The sequence below is a fragment of the Herpailurus yagouaroundi genome, unplaced genomic scaffold (assembly GCF_014898765.1).
Source record: "Herpailurus yagouaroundi ecotype Mexico unplaced genomic scaffold, PumYag 247, whole genome shotgun sequence".
Taxonomy (NCBI): Eukaryota; Metazoa; Chordata; class Mammalia; order Carnivora; family Felidae; genus Herpailurus; species Herpailurus yagouaroundi.
This window is the reverse complement of record NW_024412464.1, coordinates 334,506-351,836: the sequence shown is the minus strand read 5'-3', so window position 1 is coordinate 351,836 and position 17,331 is coordinate 334,506. Positions and strand designations below refer to the sequence as shown.

General features: G+C 37.7%; 1 protein-coding gene across 4 annotated transcripts in view; it reads right to left on the bottom strand.

Moving 5' to 3' along the window:
* The window catches only part of KANSL1 (KAT8 regulatory NSL complex subunit 1), a 185,319-nt gene that overhangs the window by 26,018 nt on the left and 141,970 nt on the right, over positions 1-17,331 (bottom strand). For all 4 annotated transcript variants that reach the window (XM_040460062.1, XM_040460059.1, XM_040460061.1 and 1 more), the window contains 2 exons: positions 8,220-8,329; positions 7,191-7,386 (listed from right to left, as the gene is read on the bottom strand). In XM_040460062.1, coding sequence (XP_040315996.1) covers positions 7,191-7,386; positions 8,220-8,329 — 306 coding nt within the window. The remainder of the gene's footprint in view (positions 1-7,190; positions 7,387-8,219; positions 8,330-17,331) is intronic.

Here is a 17,331-nt window from a genome sequence, read left to right as displayed (position 1 = left end):
AATTAAGAACTCAATAAATGGGTATATTAAGGTATAAAGAGAACTATCAATAAATAATGAAATGTTACAATCAAAATAAGCCTAAATAAGCCTTTAAATCCAGTTTTAAAAATGAATATGAAATGGAAAACTTTTCTATTTAATAAAATCTCCATTAAAACCAAAGACTTTTTTGAGATTAAAAAAAAAAAAAAATGCCACCACCTAAATCTGCTTTTATGATGTTTCAAAAAACACACAGAAAACAAATGCTTAAAAGTAAACGGGGGAGAAAAATCCCATACTACATAACATTAGTATCAAGGAAAGTAGAATGTAAGGCAAAAACTACTGGAGATAGAAGCCATAAGTCACTAAGATATGACTGTAGAGAACCCCACACTAGACACCAATGACATTAAAACAAAAAACATAACAGACTACAAATACAAGCAGAAACTACACAAACCGTACTGTAACCAAATGCTATAAAAATTAGTAATTAAATAACAAAAGGTTGAAAAAGAAAAACCATTTAGAATTTGGAAACTCAATTTGTAACTCTTGGGAAAAAAAACGCAAAAACTCAATGGCAACTTACAAATAGCAAAAAGAACACTTCACACATCAAAGGCTGTGGAATGCCATCCAAAAACTACACTTAGAAGAAAATTCAAAAAGTTAAGTGCTTTTATTATTACAGAAGAACAGAAAATAAATTAACCAAGCATTTGAATAAAAGCAGAGAGGAGGGGGAAAAAAAAATCAAGACCACAGGAAGCAGAAATTACCAGCAAATAACTGATCTTTGAAATGACCAATAAAACAGGAAAACTGCTGACAGGATTAATGAAGAAAGAGAAGACAAATATAATTAAGACTGAGAAATGGACATAACCACAGGTAACAAGGATTTAAAAATTAAGAATGCTTTCTATAAAATTCTGTATGACTTAATTTGAAAAATCTGATAAATGGACAATTTTCTGTACAATAAATAGGTGTTAGTCTCAGATGGTTTTTGACTTAAGTTCCAACAAATTTTAAAGAAACTGATACTTCCCAGAAAAATGTGTTAAAGCTTTCCAGAGCATAGCAAATGGCAAAGTATCCAAATTCATTTTAAGAAGCTACCCTACATCAAAGTTAATAGTGAACTTCTAAAAGGAATGACATGCCTCACTACAACCAACTATTTCTTAACACTGTTCTGAAGTGTATCTAGTCAAGGAAAAGGAGTAAGAAGTGTATAAAGAGGTATCACATTGCTTGCTGGTGACAGATAGACTATGTAGAAAATTAAAAATAATCAACCAGAACACAGAGTTCATAGAAGTGTTCAATTACAAAACTCAACAGCACTCATGAAATAACACTAACAGAAAAGATCTCATTTGCATCACAAAATAACATGAATGTAGGAAATATGTAAGAATTGAATGAAGAGATAAGATACATACATGGAGAAATTCTGTTCCTTTAATACTATAAATTACATTAATTCTCTCTGAAGGAATTTCCATTAGAAACTCAATGCAGTGCACATGAAAAATTCTAGTACCAAAGCTCTCTACTCGTCATTCTCTGTTAATCAGAGTATTAGTTCAAGCACTGAAAAAAATTCTTTTAGCTTGAGGACAGTTTACAAATAAAATATCAGAGCTTCAACTTCTATGTATTTTATCTCAGCCTTTCAAAATTTATTTTGTGTGTGTTTTATAATAAACTACAATTTTCCATATTGCACTCTTGCTCCTGCCCAAAAGTTCAACTAGTATTGAAAAGTTAGGCTTCCAAAATTTATCACAAGAAGCCCCTGTCAATAAAGAACATATTTTATTTGATACCAAATTACTCACTTTTTTTTTTTTTTTTTAATTTTATTTTTGGGACAGAGAGACAGAGCATGAACGGGGGAGGGGCAGAGAGAGAGGGAGACACAGAATCGGAAACAGGCTCCAGGCTCTGAGCCATCAGCCCAGAGCCTGATGCGGGGCTCGAACTCACGGACCGCGAGATCGTGACCTGGCTGAAGTCGGACGCTTAACCGACTGCGCCACCCAGGCGCCCCAAATTACTCACTTTTAATACAAACTCAAAATCACTTCAGTTCTTTAGTTCTCATCCACAAATGTCACGACACTAGGCCTTAAGAGAATGTCCTACTGATATGTAATGTCCTGTTATGTCCTCAAGTGTGATACACGAGGAAGTGGTAGAGGACCACTTTAAAGAATCCAACTTTAAAATAAAACCCAGAGCAAACATTCCTACATAATTATCCTCCAACAGACTATAAAATTCCAAAATCACACCAGAACACTGTCAAATCGTCTGATAAGAAATGCTACCCCTATGTTTATAGCAGCATTATTTACAATAGCCAAATTATGGAAGCAGCCCAAATGTCCACTGACAGATGAACGGATAAAGAAGTGGTAAGTACACACACACACACGCACACATGCATATGGAATATTACTCAACTATAAAAAAAAAGAAATCTTGCCATTTGCAACAACATGGATGGAGCTAGAGAGTATAATCCTAATAAGTGAAATGAGTCAGAGAAAGACAAATACCATATGATTTCACTCATATGTTGAATTTAAGAAACAAACCAGAGACACACCAAGAAACAGATTCTTAACTATACAGAACTGATGGTTACCAAAGGGGAGGTGGGTGGTGGAATGGGTGAAATGGGTGACAGGGATCAAGGAGGGTACTTGTCATGATGACCACTGGGTGATGTATGGAATTGTTACATCACTATATCGTTTACCTGAAACTAAGATAACATTGTATGTTAGCTATACTGGAATTAAAAAAAGTTGTATTGATCTCAAAAAAGAGATTAAAAAGAAATGCTATTAAGGCCAATCCAAAAATCTCAAGGCATGTTATTTTTCCTTTTATAATACTATTCGTACTGGGACCCCTGGGTGGCTCCGTCAGTTAAGTGTCCAACTCTTGATGTCGGCTTAGGTCATGATCTCACTGTTATGAGATTGAGCCCTGCATTGAGCTCCATGCTGAGTGTAGAGCCTGCTTAGGATTGATTCATTCTCTCTCTCTCTCTCTCCCCCTCACCCTCTCCCCAGCTCATGTGCACAAGCTTTCTCAAAATAAGTAAATAAGCATTAAAAAAATACTATCTGTACTGTGATATACTTAATATACAAAATAACTTTACCTAACAAAATAAAAAGCAACCCTATATTGGCCCCACATTTCTTTTAAAACTTTTACTGATTTGAAATTTCAGTATATTAGAAACTAATGTTTTAGACTGAGCTATAACTATACCTCATAGAAGCAGCAGGATAGGAAATAAACATAGTGATAACATGTTATAAAAATTTGTCACTTGAGTGTTTCTTCACTGGCCTAATTGCTAACATCTACCATACCAGACCCCCAAAAGTGATGAAATACATAATAAATAGCAATTAAGGGCAACTTGTTATCATATGTACTAATATTACAATAAAATCACAATAATAGGAAATAACCTCCACATTCTCCCCAGGCTTTACAGATTTCCATGGAAGATAACCCCACGCTCCCAATCTCAAAGCTCTCTGCCCTCCCAACTCTGATACTCACAACACCCTAGTGATTCTTCCTTAGGACTAGTTTTCAAAACTATTGCATCCTGAGAGCTTTGGAGCCTTCAGACTATTACTTCCACTAGGATTACTATTGTCACTAGTCTTTCTTTCTTTCAGACTCCAGTCTCTCTTATCACCAATCTACTCCAAACATAACCTATCTGTACACTTATCTTTTACAAAAAAAAAACAGCTTATGATACTTCACTGCTCAAAACTCTAACCTAAAGTCAACAGTTTCGTCATTTAAAACCTTTCATTATTTACTGACAGATTTCAATCCTGTTTATTTCCAACAAGTTCATCTTACTAAATCCTTTGTTGTAGTCACTGAATTTAAGATACTAATGACATAAAAACAGACTTTTAGAGGCAAAAAGAAATGTGCTACTACACTAAAAGTACATCTCAGCTATAAGATATATTGTAATTTCAGAAATGCTGGTAAAACTTGATAGAATAAAATTCCAGCTGTGATTCAACTAAGATGACTGCTCTGTAAAACTGAATGAGTTCCCTAAAGTGAGTTTTATATTTGGTTCTAGCGTGCACTAGAGATAATTTAAAATATGTAGATAAGCCAGTAACACTGACATTAAACATGTGTTTTTTACATTCTCTACATGTAGATATACTAGTAACCATCTATCCTGCGTAGGTAGAAATGTGGTGGGAAGGGCAATAACAAGGGTAATTTGAGTTAATCCAGAGAGATGTAATTCCTGTTTTATTAAAATTCTTTTTAAAAAAACTTGGAAGCAAATCTTATTAAAGTATGAACTCAATGCTGTTTAATAATATCAGAGAATGGCTTATCTGTTACCTTCTTTGCTATCTAGGCTCTGTCATTAGAGAGTAAGCTCCATGAAGGCAAGCACTTTGTTCACCAGTGAAACCACAAGAATACCTGGAGCACACTGGGGATTCAACACAGTGCAGAATAAATTTGCTTGGCAAAGCCAGCACCTCAAAATGATAAAAGACAAGATGCCTGCTCAACAGCAATTATCACCAAGCAAGAAGACACAGTGAGCAATCAAGACAGAATGGCCTTTGCCTCCAACACTGGCAGAACTCCAGTATTTCTGCTACAACCAGCAAATGGTTTATTTCCTGAACTCAATTGGTTTCTTTTGTCTTATTTACCATGTAGCTTACTTTTGCAGGTCAGGATGACTGTGTTTTAGAAACCGACGCTTGGGGGCATCTGGGTGGCTCAGTCGGTTAAACATCTGACTTCTGCTCAGGTCATGATCTCATAGTTCAAGTCCCGCATCAGGCTCTGTGCTGACAGCTAGAGCCTGCTTTGGATTCTGGGTCTCCCTCTCTCTGCCCTTCCCCCACTCATGCTGTGTCTCAAAAATAAACACTAAAAAAGAAGGAGGAGGAGGAGGAGGAAGAGGAGGAGGAGGAAGAAGAAGAAGAAAGAAAAAGAAAAAGAAAAAGAAATAGAAACTGGTGCTGGAATCAAAGGGTCTTTCAGTATGCTTTGTATGTCTCTTCACAAGTACACTTGATTTTAGGCATGGACCAGAAGAAGCTATTGTCAAGAGCAGGGAAGGTTTGCTACCATACAGATAAAAAAGAATCCAGGAGGCCACCCTACACCACAGAAAATTTTTACAAAATCCCTAGATGTCATGACACAGTGAGACTAGCAAACTGCCCCGAGAAAGGACACTACTACCCCTTGAGATTTTTTTGTTTTTGTTTGGTTGAGGTTTTTTTGTTGTCAAAAGCATAGAGACATGATCAAAAACGACTTTCCTACATTTGACAGTAATATACAGTTTTCTTGCTTTCTCAATATCAACTCTTTAACCTCTGAGAAAAAAATTCTGACTTATAGGTCTATTCATAAAAAATTGAGACCACAAATGTCAATGTGAGAAACTTGCCAAATACTCTTCTCTTTTCTGTTATTTTGGTAATGCAGGCATTCTAAGGAACAGACATGAGAAAAATGGTACAATCTGATAGTTAATTTTTACTGTGCTTTCCTTAAAAACAAACAAAAAAGATAAAGGCAAGGTTATCGGGTCCAACTGCACACTATAACAAAACAAGCCAAGCACCGATAATCCACTGTCTAACCAGTAATGGTTCTGACAATTCTTTCCCCTCTTCTTATGTTATCACTTTTCTCATCAGCAAGTGTATTGTAATAGTTAGCTCTATCTTAACATTTCCCTTCAAATAAGTGATTTCTCCGCTCTCCTATACAGCAATATTGAGTTATCTAGAACGTTTCTCAACTGAAGCATTCAGTTCTCTTTAATGCCTCGAATACATCTCAACTCCTTGCCCCCTTTCTCTCCTGAACCCATTCCACTCCAAGCAGAATTTCCCTCTCCTCCCGTTAGCAAGACAGCTCACACGGACCTCGAACAACCCTAACCCTGCCATACACGATGGTCACTTCGCACCTTTCCTGTGCTGGGCCTGCCTGCGGCACCTCACACACCACCGCTTGTTCCTCACTGACCCACGTTCTTCATTCGTCTTCCATGTGCCTTACTCCCTTCAGTTTCCTTCCACTTCACCAGTCACTCCTTCCCCGTCTCTTCCTTCCCCTGGCAAGGCCTCCAGGCCCCATTCCATCGGAGCTCCCGGGCAGTCCCTGTTTCCCTTCATCTGTTGCATTTTTCTCCCCAGCACTTAACGCTATAGGAGTTACCATTATACCTAATTTATTATTTTCTGTCTCTACCCACTCGAGTATTTCAGGAGGGCAAACATTTTTATCTGTTTTTGTTTACTGTTGTATTCCCAGAGCATAGAACAGACCCCGCTCACTGTAGGAGCTCAATAATATTTGTTGAATGAGTGAACAACACAAGTGCTAACAGTAACAGCCACTCTGTACCAGGAACGTATCAGCCAGACATCCCAATGAGCAAGTTACATACGTTTCATTTAACCCTCAAACCACCCGAAGAGGTCACTGAGGCCTGGGGCGAAGGGAAGGATACGGGGAGAGGAGTGTGGGGGTGGTAAACGTGCTCCAAATCACAAAGCTATTAAGTAGCAGTGTCATGATTCAAACCCAAGTTTATCCTCTTTAAAGGTAATGCTCTTAACCACTGCATGGTATGAATTTTACTGAAGTATTATTTCATCAGTTTTGGAATGAAGTCCAACTGTGCTATTTGAAGAGGCAGCAATCAAAAGTTTCCTACACTTGTTAACTGACCTCCATTCATTTAGTCACATTAATGTAAAAATTTTAAGAGAGACTCTTATTTGAAAGGAAAGCATGCCATTTTCAGTGATAAGAGGACAAGTAGGAAGCACGTTACCCTCCTTCAAAGTGTTGATGGCAGCACTTAAACCTCTTCTTCCCCATTTCTATTAATAAGTTCAAGTCAGTGGTTTCCAAATCTGGCTGAAGAACCATCTAGGAGTTGTTTTTCTGAGAACAAGGGTCCCAGGCCCAACTTCAGAACCCAGTACTTTGTCAAGCTCCCCAGGAAACTTGGGTGGTTAGTGAAGTTTGGAAAACACTAGTTAAATGAACCAAAGTTGGCAAAAGACTAATAATTCTATCTGAGCATCTGGCTCACTGTTTAACAATGACCAAGTCTCACCAGTACTAACCTTCCTGGAAAGAGGAACGATGTTGTTGGGTCGAACAAGCCTTCGTTTCTTACAGCTCAGTACAGGACGTGTTCGGGCTGCCACACAGGTGCCATCAGTTGATGAAGAAACTAGATTCAGTCTTTGCTTTTTTTGTAATTGTTCCTCAGCATCAGAGATGTCACCTGGAATGTGGTCTGCCAAGATAGGCTGAAGACTATACAATGGGAAGGAAGAATATTCACGTCTCAGAAGACAAGGAAACAAAGCCTTTGATAACGTTTCAACCTCCTCTGCTTACACATGTTCACAGACACAAACAAGTTCTAGGACAGATGCACATCACTTCTTGATGCTGGTATCTGCTAATTTAAGTGAGTGAGTGAGTGTGTATGTGTGCATGTGCACGTGCATGCAGTGTCTGTGCTGATCTTTAAGACTCTTGGTGGCCAACAACATCATGTCTGAATAGTGTAAGTCAGTAAGTGACAAATTCAGGTTCCAAGTGATAAAGTTCTCTTCTACAACAGAAGCATGAATGAAGAATTAGCTGTAGAAAACTGCAAGTGGTAAGAAAATGATTAATCCTGCAAATGTTAATGGGCTGCCTAAGAAATAGTTCTTCTATAAAATTCGACTTTCAGGGATGTATACACATTGTTCACTTGTAGAGGGATTCCATCAACTTTCATAAATACAGATTTACAAACACAGCCTTTAGGGATCTAATCTGTCCTAGAGTAAAAGATTTTATGTACATGCTTCTGAAGAATTCTACCAAGACTAGGACCAACCATAACGACTCACAATAACTGTAGGACCTTTTCTTTTTTCTCCATGGTGAGTTAATTTTAGGCTACAGTAAGTAAAAGGGAAACACATTAATATGCTAATTAAAATATACTTGCTACTGTAAGATGCATGCACAGTATTATTAAGCAATAAGGTTTCTGACTTTAAACCAGGGTTAGTCCTGGCTAGGGATAACTAAGAGTCCCAAATTCATCATTTATGAGCCTACTGAGCACAGGAAGTAGACACAAAACTTACGTGTTAATAACGCCATTGACAGGTCTCAATGCTCCACATGATTTAGTAGACAATGACTCTGAATGACCAGAGGCACCATGGTTTTCCAGGGGCTGAGAAACAGACTCGATCTAAATAAGGAGAAGAAAGTTAAAAATACATTATAACATTTAACCAACAGTATCCAGAATGAAAAGCAGCACCATTTCATCACTTAAATGAAACACCTAAAATTTCTTATATCAACTAAAAAAACTCGTATGAATGAGGAAAAAGGAAAATTAACTAGGAGAACTGGCTTTTGCTTTGGGGTGAAGAAGGGTAAGGAACCAAAATATTTTAACAGACTAATAGTAAGTGCCTACTTACAGACTAATAGTAAGTTCCATGATTACAGACTAATAGTAAGTTCCATGATTCCATGCAACAGAAGCTTAGCAAAATAATTACATAGTAACAAGAGTCTTCAACTAAGGGTCAGGAGGGAGGAGAGAATCCCAAGCAGGTTCCACAACCATGGGATCGTGAGATGAACCAAAATCAAGAGTCAGATGCCTAACCAACTGAGCCACCCAGGGGTCTCAAAACAAATTTATCTTTCTTATAAAAATCTGGGGGCGCCTGGGTGGCTTGGTCGGTTATGCGTCCGACTTCAGCCCAGGTCATGATCTCACGGTCCGTGAGTTCAAGCCCCGCGTCGGGCTCTGTGCTGACAGCTCAGAGCCTGGAGCCTGTTTCAGATTCTGTGTCTCCCTCTCTCTCTGCCCCTCCCCTGTTCATGCTCTCTCTCTGTCTCAAAAATAAATAAACGTTAAAAAATTTTTTTAAATAAAAAAAAAAAATCTGAAGAAAAAGCACAAGTCATCAATAATCACATGACCTACAGATAACTGCTGCAAACAGCCTATTTTTTCATGCCTACGTATACATATACATATATATACTTAAATGCCATAAATCTTCAGTGTGAAGTTTACTGATTTGGGGGCAATTCAGTCCCCAAATTAAAACTGAAGGCAACAGAGAAAACATGATTTAGCACAGAAATGTTTGTCACAGATAAGGCAGCACACAGCAAGCAGTCAAGAGCATGAACCTCACAGAGGGAAATGTGCCTAGGTTCCAGTCCCAATCACACAAGCAGGCACTGAATAATCAGAGGACCGTGGGATATTCTATAATCACACTGAAATCCAAAAGCAGGGCACTGGGGCAACTAGGTTCATCATTCATTCCCAAATGTAAAGCGCTTAAAATATTAACCCCATCCTCCAACAGCATTCCATCTGGAAAAAGAAAACCACAGCTCACAACACACGTAAATTTACTTAAAGCTTCTTAAATATCTTCACACTGCCTTAAGTAAAAGTAAACATTCTCTATCCTGCAGTCCAAAAGGCTGCAAAGACAGAGAGTGGAGATACATTAATAAACACTTTACAAATATTAAACCCACATACTAATTTAAGCTTGATCACTACTACTGCAGTGGTTTACATCATTAGTATTTTCAGGAAACTAACACATGACTCATATCTGTTTTCCAACGAGAAACTGTAAAAAGGATCAAAGAACTTAAAGGCTCTCCTATCCAGAAAGCAGGAGTTATTACTAAGCTTTCTTGAATTTTATGTGGTACATACATCCCACAGCCAGAAAGAAGAGAACATAAAAGCTGCAGTAGTAGAGAATTTCTGTTAATTTTCCTTCTCCCAAAAGCAGAGGTTCAGGGGGTGACTTTTTGGGAGTTAAAAGTAGCAAGGAAGGTTAGAAGTGATTTCTTCCCTGAAAGGGCTAGGTATATGGAAAAGAATTCAACTTTTATTCCTGGATCAAAATAAATTACTTTTTGACTTTATATGAATTACTTCATGTTTCAAGCTCATCTCAATGATACTCAACATAATCTTGCTTAAAATCACCAAAATATTGCTGGCCCGTAAACAGTGTACCAGTCATTTCCACGAACTAGCAACATGGCCAGGAAATTGTGCTAAATAGGGAGCGGAATCTTCTGAAAAATTCCACTTCCATCAAGTTAGTTAGCTAGGCTTCCATTTTTGCATATATAAAATGGGACTATTTTGTGCCTCACTTTCCTATGCCTCTATACTGAGGTTAAAATATATACAATTGTATGAAAATAATTTTGAATTATTTTTTAAGTTTGCATTTTATATATGTACATATATAAATATGTTTGTATTTTATATATGTATGGATATAAGTATGTTACCTCTACACTCAATGTGGGGCTCGAACTCACGACCCTGAAATTAAGAGTCACACGCTCTTCCGACAGAGCCAGCATGGCGCCCAAGACTTACTTACTTTGAAAAATTTCAACCAGCATAATGCCTAAGATTTATATTTACCTACACCACTGAAAACAGGCAGCTGGAATCTAAAGAAATAAAGTAACTGCAAAAGCAGTCATAAATTCTTATTATTCAACTTATTTATCCACAGTCCAATTTATCTTAATAGTCCTAATTAGTCATTAAAAAATATATATATGGTAGAGCAAATATTCCCCAGCCAGTATCTACCCCTTTATTCTCTATCTCAAAACCCTTGTTGGGCCAATGCACTATTCATTAAACCTGGTGACTGCAAAACTTCAAACAACAACAAAAAAAGAAGTTGTTCTTGCTTAACCAATGGTAGGAAGATAATACCTTGAACTGTTTAAAAAGAAATAGCAATAGTTTACATGTTTAGCATGCCTTTCTTCTGAGAAAGCATTTATCCTCTGACTTATCACTGTCACTCCACGAAGGAACAAGGCTTATTTTACAAATTGAAACAAACAAATAATGAAGTCATCTGTCAAAAGCCACAGAAGCAATATTTTGCTAAAACAAACAAGAGAACTTCAATTTCAAATATTCACCCAGTAATTACCTTTCCTGGAAGAAAAACAGGTATATAAGAAAATATACTTGTTACCTGCTCATTTGCACAAAAGAAAGGTAATCCAAAAACTAATGAAAATGGCCACCTAAAGGAAGTGGGAACAGAATGGAACGAATGGGAAAATGGGAACAAGGCAGTAGGAATGATGGTCTTTTGTACAGCTTGGATTCTTAGAACTATAGTAATGCTTCACATACTCAAAAATAATAATAAAGATCAATTCTTGTGTTGGGAGAGAAAACATGGAATACCAGTATTAGAATAACTCTAAAGAGGTAACAAAAACTTAACTGCATTACAAAACAATTACATATCACACTAAAAGGATAAGGAAAAAAAACTAATTTAAGTATAACTTCAGGAAATAGTATTTTGACTGCGTATTATAGGGCAAAGACATTGTACACAATATTGTACTCTGTTTAATAAATACATTTCTCACAAGGATATGAGATGGCAACTATGAAACTACTTTCTGTGATAAAAATGAGTATCAATGAGGAAGGCTGTGGTGTTGGACTGGTATTAATATGCACTTACAGTTTTTAACGTGTATACAAATGGGTAAATAAACACTGATACATGTGTATGCATGCATGCTTTAGCACACGTGTGTTTCCCCGCTTTGGCTGTTGGGAAGTCCCAGAAGCAATGACACCAAGTAGCAATGAGCACAACTAGTACTCAGATCTTGGTTTCTAAACACTGTTGTCCAATAAAAAGAACCAGGGCTGGAGCAGGTAAAATACAGGATGAGTTCAGAATGTCTTCTGGTGCCTGAAAGTGAATACTCAATAACCGAGGGGAGCATGCTGAAAAGACACAGGAAACAATATGAAAGAGGCCTGGTACCAAAAATTGAGACAAGTGGAGCATGAATGAATCATAAATAGGAACAGATTATAATCCATAAAATGAAATGAACCTATTCTGATATAAACATTACTGAATGACGGAATAAATACCTAAATAAATGAGGGAGAAAAGACAGCTCTTCCTAACAGAATTCCAATTAACAAATGTAGAAAACAGAAAAATCACCATTTAGTAAACACCACAGTAATAACTGTTGTGGGCAAAACCCACTGGTGGATGATAAAATTGTGGAATAAAGTATAATGAGCAACAGAATATTGCATAGTAACTCCCTAGGAGATACATTCATTACAAAGGGAAACATACTGACTTAACAGTGGGGAAGGCTGGTAGGCACCACCTCAACCAAGTGAAAAAAGGTATCACCAACCAACATCATGTACCCCCAATATGGTGCACTGAGAAGGGCACAGTAGCACTTCTGCGGTGTTCCTTACAAGTGCGCAAGCTCTAATAATGAGAAAACGTCAGATGACTCTAACTGAGGGAATATTACACAAAATAACAGACCAGTATTTCTGTATTAAGGCCATGAAAGACGACAAAGACTGAGGAACAATCACAGACTAAGAGGAGATTTAAAGAGACAGGACAACTAAATGCAGTTATGATTGTGGACCCTCTCCTCCTGCTCCCCCTGCCAAAAACATTAGTGAGAAAACAAGTGAAATTTGAATAAAATCTGAATAGTACTCTGTCAATGTTAATTCCAGGTTTTGGTCTTTGTACAATGGTAGCTCAAGTTAACAACACTATGGGAAGCTGGGTAAAGGATATGTGGAGACTGTGTACTACTTTTGTAACTTTTCTGTAAGTTTAAAATCTTTTTTTTAAAGTTTAAAAGCAGAATGAAGAAAAGTTTATCCAGCATTAATAAAGCAAATTTCATTCATACCCAAATGTGGCATCAATCTACAGCTTCCTGTCACCTACAGGATAAAGTATACAGTTCACTAACATAAATACAAAATCCATCATGAATTGGCCCCATCATCCAACAGTCCATCAAAGAAAAGTATCTGTAGTTCCTCTATCACACCAGGCTCTCTTAAACCTCTTTCATATCCTACATGCAGTACCCTCCCTGTAAAAACTCACTCTCAATACCATCCTTCAGCAAATGTACAAGGACTCAGTGCAAATACAGTACATCCTTCTCTATTACCTTTCCCGACCTCCCTTAGAAGTGAGAATTCTTGCCTCCCAGACTCCTCGGTTATAGGTCTGTTGTACCACCATGCAGCCCTCAAGGGAAGATACCTGGTTATGCTAATAGGTGTTTTCGAGACACACAGCACAGCCTGGAACAGCAAGCTTTTTACCAACCGTTTATTATGGACCAAACACTGTTAGAAGCACATTGTACTTCCTCAATACTTAATTATCAACAACTCCACCAAAGAGGTACAGAAACAGAGCCACTCCTACCTAAGGCCCTTGAGGGCAGATGTGTTATGGAAATTTACACAGACCTTTAAAAAGTCACACATTGTATGTTCTGGGTAAGTGCTTCAAAATTAAATATAAATCCAAAGCCAAAGAGTGTGTGAACCCAAAGAGTGAATTGTAATGTAAACAAACTATGGACCTTGGGTGACTGTGGTATGTCACTGCAGGCTCATCAACTGTAACAAACGCACCACTCTGGTGGGGGATATTGACAACGGAGACTACCCGAAGCAGGCGTGCCATGCTGGGGCAGGGGGTGTATTAAGAAATCTCTATCTTCTGCTCAATTTTGCTATCAACCTTAAATGCTGCCCCCAAAAATAGTCCTTTAATTTTAAAAAATCAAATACATTAATATTTCTGCTTCAAAAGGTATGCATAATTAAGAATGTAAAGTCTCATCAAGTTATCACTTCAGGTCAAATTTTGTCAACAAATGACCTGATGGAGACCTTAGGGAGAACCACTTCTGCTTCTCACAGATCTTTGGAGTTTGGAGATGCAGATAAGGGGATCTGGACCTGCAGTATTATTCCTACTTTGCACAAGAAGGGAAGTGTGGGTGTTGGGGAGGGTGGCAGGGGGAGGTAGAGTTCTACGAACATCAGTCAGGTCAAGTTGGCAGTGTTGTCTGGATCTTTTACACTCACATTTGTTGTTTAGTAATTCTGTCAATTACTGAGTTACAAGTGTGAAAATTTTGAAATATAATTATGGATTTGTCTATCCCTTTAATTTGCATATATTTTATGCTTCATGTATTTGAGGCATCCACCTTTATGACTCTTCTGTCTCCTTGGTGAAATGATCCCATTATCTAAAATGTCCTTCTTTATCTCTGGTAACTGTCTGAGAATTGTATCTCTGGTATTCCTGTCTTAAAAACGATTTGCTAATATTAATACACACACAGTAGCTTTCTTATGCTTACTGTTCATAAAGTAGATAGGTCTTCCCCTGCTTTTCTTCCCCATTGATCTGAGTTTCCTACTGGTATTATTCACTTTCATCCTAAAGAAAGTTCTCTAACATTTCTTTCAGTGCACATACTCTGCCAACAGATTTTTCTCAATCTCATCTAAAAATGACTTTATTTCACCTTTATTTTTAAAGACTTTTTTTGGCACCGCTCCCTATTTTAATGATCCCATTCCACTATTTTCTGTCCTCCACTGTTTCAAAACGAAAAGAAGTCACCAAACATTACCAATGTTCACTTATATGGAATGCATCTTTTGTCCCTCTGGCTACATGCAAGATTTTCTTCAGCATTCATTTTCACCATGTTGTATTTCTCCTGCTTACTATTTTTGGAGTTTCTTCAATCTGTAAATGTTTTTCATTTGAATATCCAGTCATTATTTCATCAGCTCCAGCCCCCCTACCTCCTCTGGAACTCGAATTATACATACTTACTGTTCCCCCAGCACTATGTTCATCTCTGAGCAGCTCTATGTTCAGTTTTTCTGTCTTCTGGTTGGATAATTCCCACTGATCTGTTATGTGTACGGATCCCTTCTTGTGTAAGTTTTCAATCTGCTGTTTAGTATACCAGTAAATTTTTTACTCGGATACTGTACTTTTCAATTCCACAATTTTATGTTCTACAAGTTCCATGTGATTTTTTGTTTTGTTTTGTTTTCACCTCTTTGCTGATATTTCCCCATGTTTTTGCTACCTTTTACTTTAAATCTTCAAATATATTTCTATAAGTTTTATTAAATGTTTTTATTTGAGAGAGAGAGAGAGAGAGAGAGAGAGAGAGTTGGGGAGGGACAGAGAGAGAGAGAGGGAGACAGGATCTGAAGCAGGCTCTGTGCTGTGTGAGCGCAGAGCCCCATGTGAGGCTTGAACCCACGAAACGTGAGATCATGACCTGCACCGAAGTCAGAGGCTTAACTGACTGAGCCACCCAGGCACTCCTTCAAACATATTTCTATTTAATTCTACTATGAGCCATTTCAGGATCAGTTTCTATCATCTTCTTGCATGACACCGAACACAGTTTCCTGTTTATTGTATATGATATGTTACTCTGAATTCAGTTAAATTTCCCAGAAGCATGTTGATTTCTGCTCTAGTAGGCAAATTTCTAATTGGTTACATATCAAATGAACCTTGATTTTGTGTAACTAGTTTCAGGCTTTCACAGAAACCTATCAGGGTTTATTTGGGATTTCTTAATCCTATGGTGGGTGAGTTCCTTAGTCCTGGGAAAGTCTTTAACTCCCAAATCATGAGTCTTCTTTGGTTTCAGTATAAGGCCCTAGTCGAAGGTATTTATCAAGTCTTGCTGGAATTCAAACTCCAAATTCTGTTCTTTGCTGCAGCGGGCAATGATTACATTCAGCCTACCAACTGCTGCTTTCTACTTGGCTCTATCTAAACTCTACGGAACTCTGTGGATCAGGGGTTAAGTCAGTTGAAGGACGTGAGAGTTACTTACACAGAATGTGGGACTAAGCCCTCCGCCCCCATGAGTCCCTCTCTGCCACTATTTCCTCCCTCAGTTTCTAGCTACTTGGCTCTAGACATCCTCTGACAATATGAAAGCTAAGGAGATGGTGGCTATCTAGTTGAGTCCAAAAAACCCTGTACCAATGGGACAGAGGAGGCCCTGTGAGAATATTCTGTCAGAAATTTTGTTGACTTTCTTTGGTAATTTTTAACTGTGTTCTTCCTACCTAGTAACAGGCATAGGTTCCAAGTTAGCTCTATTCACTGTTTAGTTCTTAATTTGGGGAAAGGGGACTACTAATTATTCAAGAGAGTGAGTGGGAGGAGAAAGAAGGAAAGGGCATGTTTTAGAACATGGGAGAACTCTCAATAGCTTTAGACAATCCCCCTTTCCAGGAACACACCCTTTTTTGTTCAGAAGGCTTTTTATTTCATATCAGAATTTATTAGTGCAGCAGTTGACTTTATCAGCACCTGCAGATGCAAAGCCAGAAGAGGCCCTTTGGTTTCTCTCTTCTGCCTACTCTTACCTTTCAAACTGCCTTTAGTAAGGAGTCAGATTGAAGTCTGTTTGCGTTAAGGGGCATTTTTCTAGGAGTTCCTCCCTTCTTCTACCTCAATACTCTACTCTGTGGCAGAAAAACAAAACTCACTCCATCTCAGGGAACATTTCCTGCTTGTCTCCATGGCTCAAAAAAGGCTCACTCGTGCATCCAGTCTCCCAAATCACTTAGTTTCTGCAATATCTGTACAACGCCCACAACCAAAGCAGATTATATATTGCGTCCATCAAAAAACACTCATTCAGGTTGGAAATAGGCAAAAAGATGAAAGTCCTTTCAGTATTAACACTTGAACATCATCTAACAAGTCCACTAAAGGGTCACAGGACTCTCGATGAATTACTTAAATTTGTATTACTTACTATTTATTTACACTGGATTAGGGCTTAGATGCCTTAAGTTGGATGTCTATTTTCAGAACACTGAGGAGTTAAAATTGATCTGTGTTTAGTTGAGAACATGACTCCAAAGGTAATGGCTTTATTATTCTTACAGGGTATTAGAAGTTTTGTAGGCTCCTGAGTAATCCTATTCTAGCACTCATCATTCTCACTGTCATCAGTAAGTTACACTGTATTTTTCTTTAGAATTTTGTCTAACTTCTTAAAACTATATTTTGACCATTGAAAAATTTGCTTTGGCTTTTTCGTGAATTTCAGAAATGAAAATGCAAAAATGAGCAACACAACAAAACAAATGCCTCTGATGTAATTATTTTTACACCACAAGTCTTCAAATGTTTTCTTGAAGGGAAGGAGGAATTAAAAAAAAAAAAGGCAACAAATACTTCCATTTTGGAAAAAAAATTGTTGATGTGCAGACGCAAAGAGACTAGCTGGTTTAATGCAGGATTTCAAAAGCCAACACTCTAG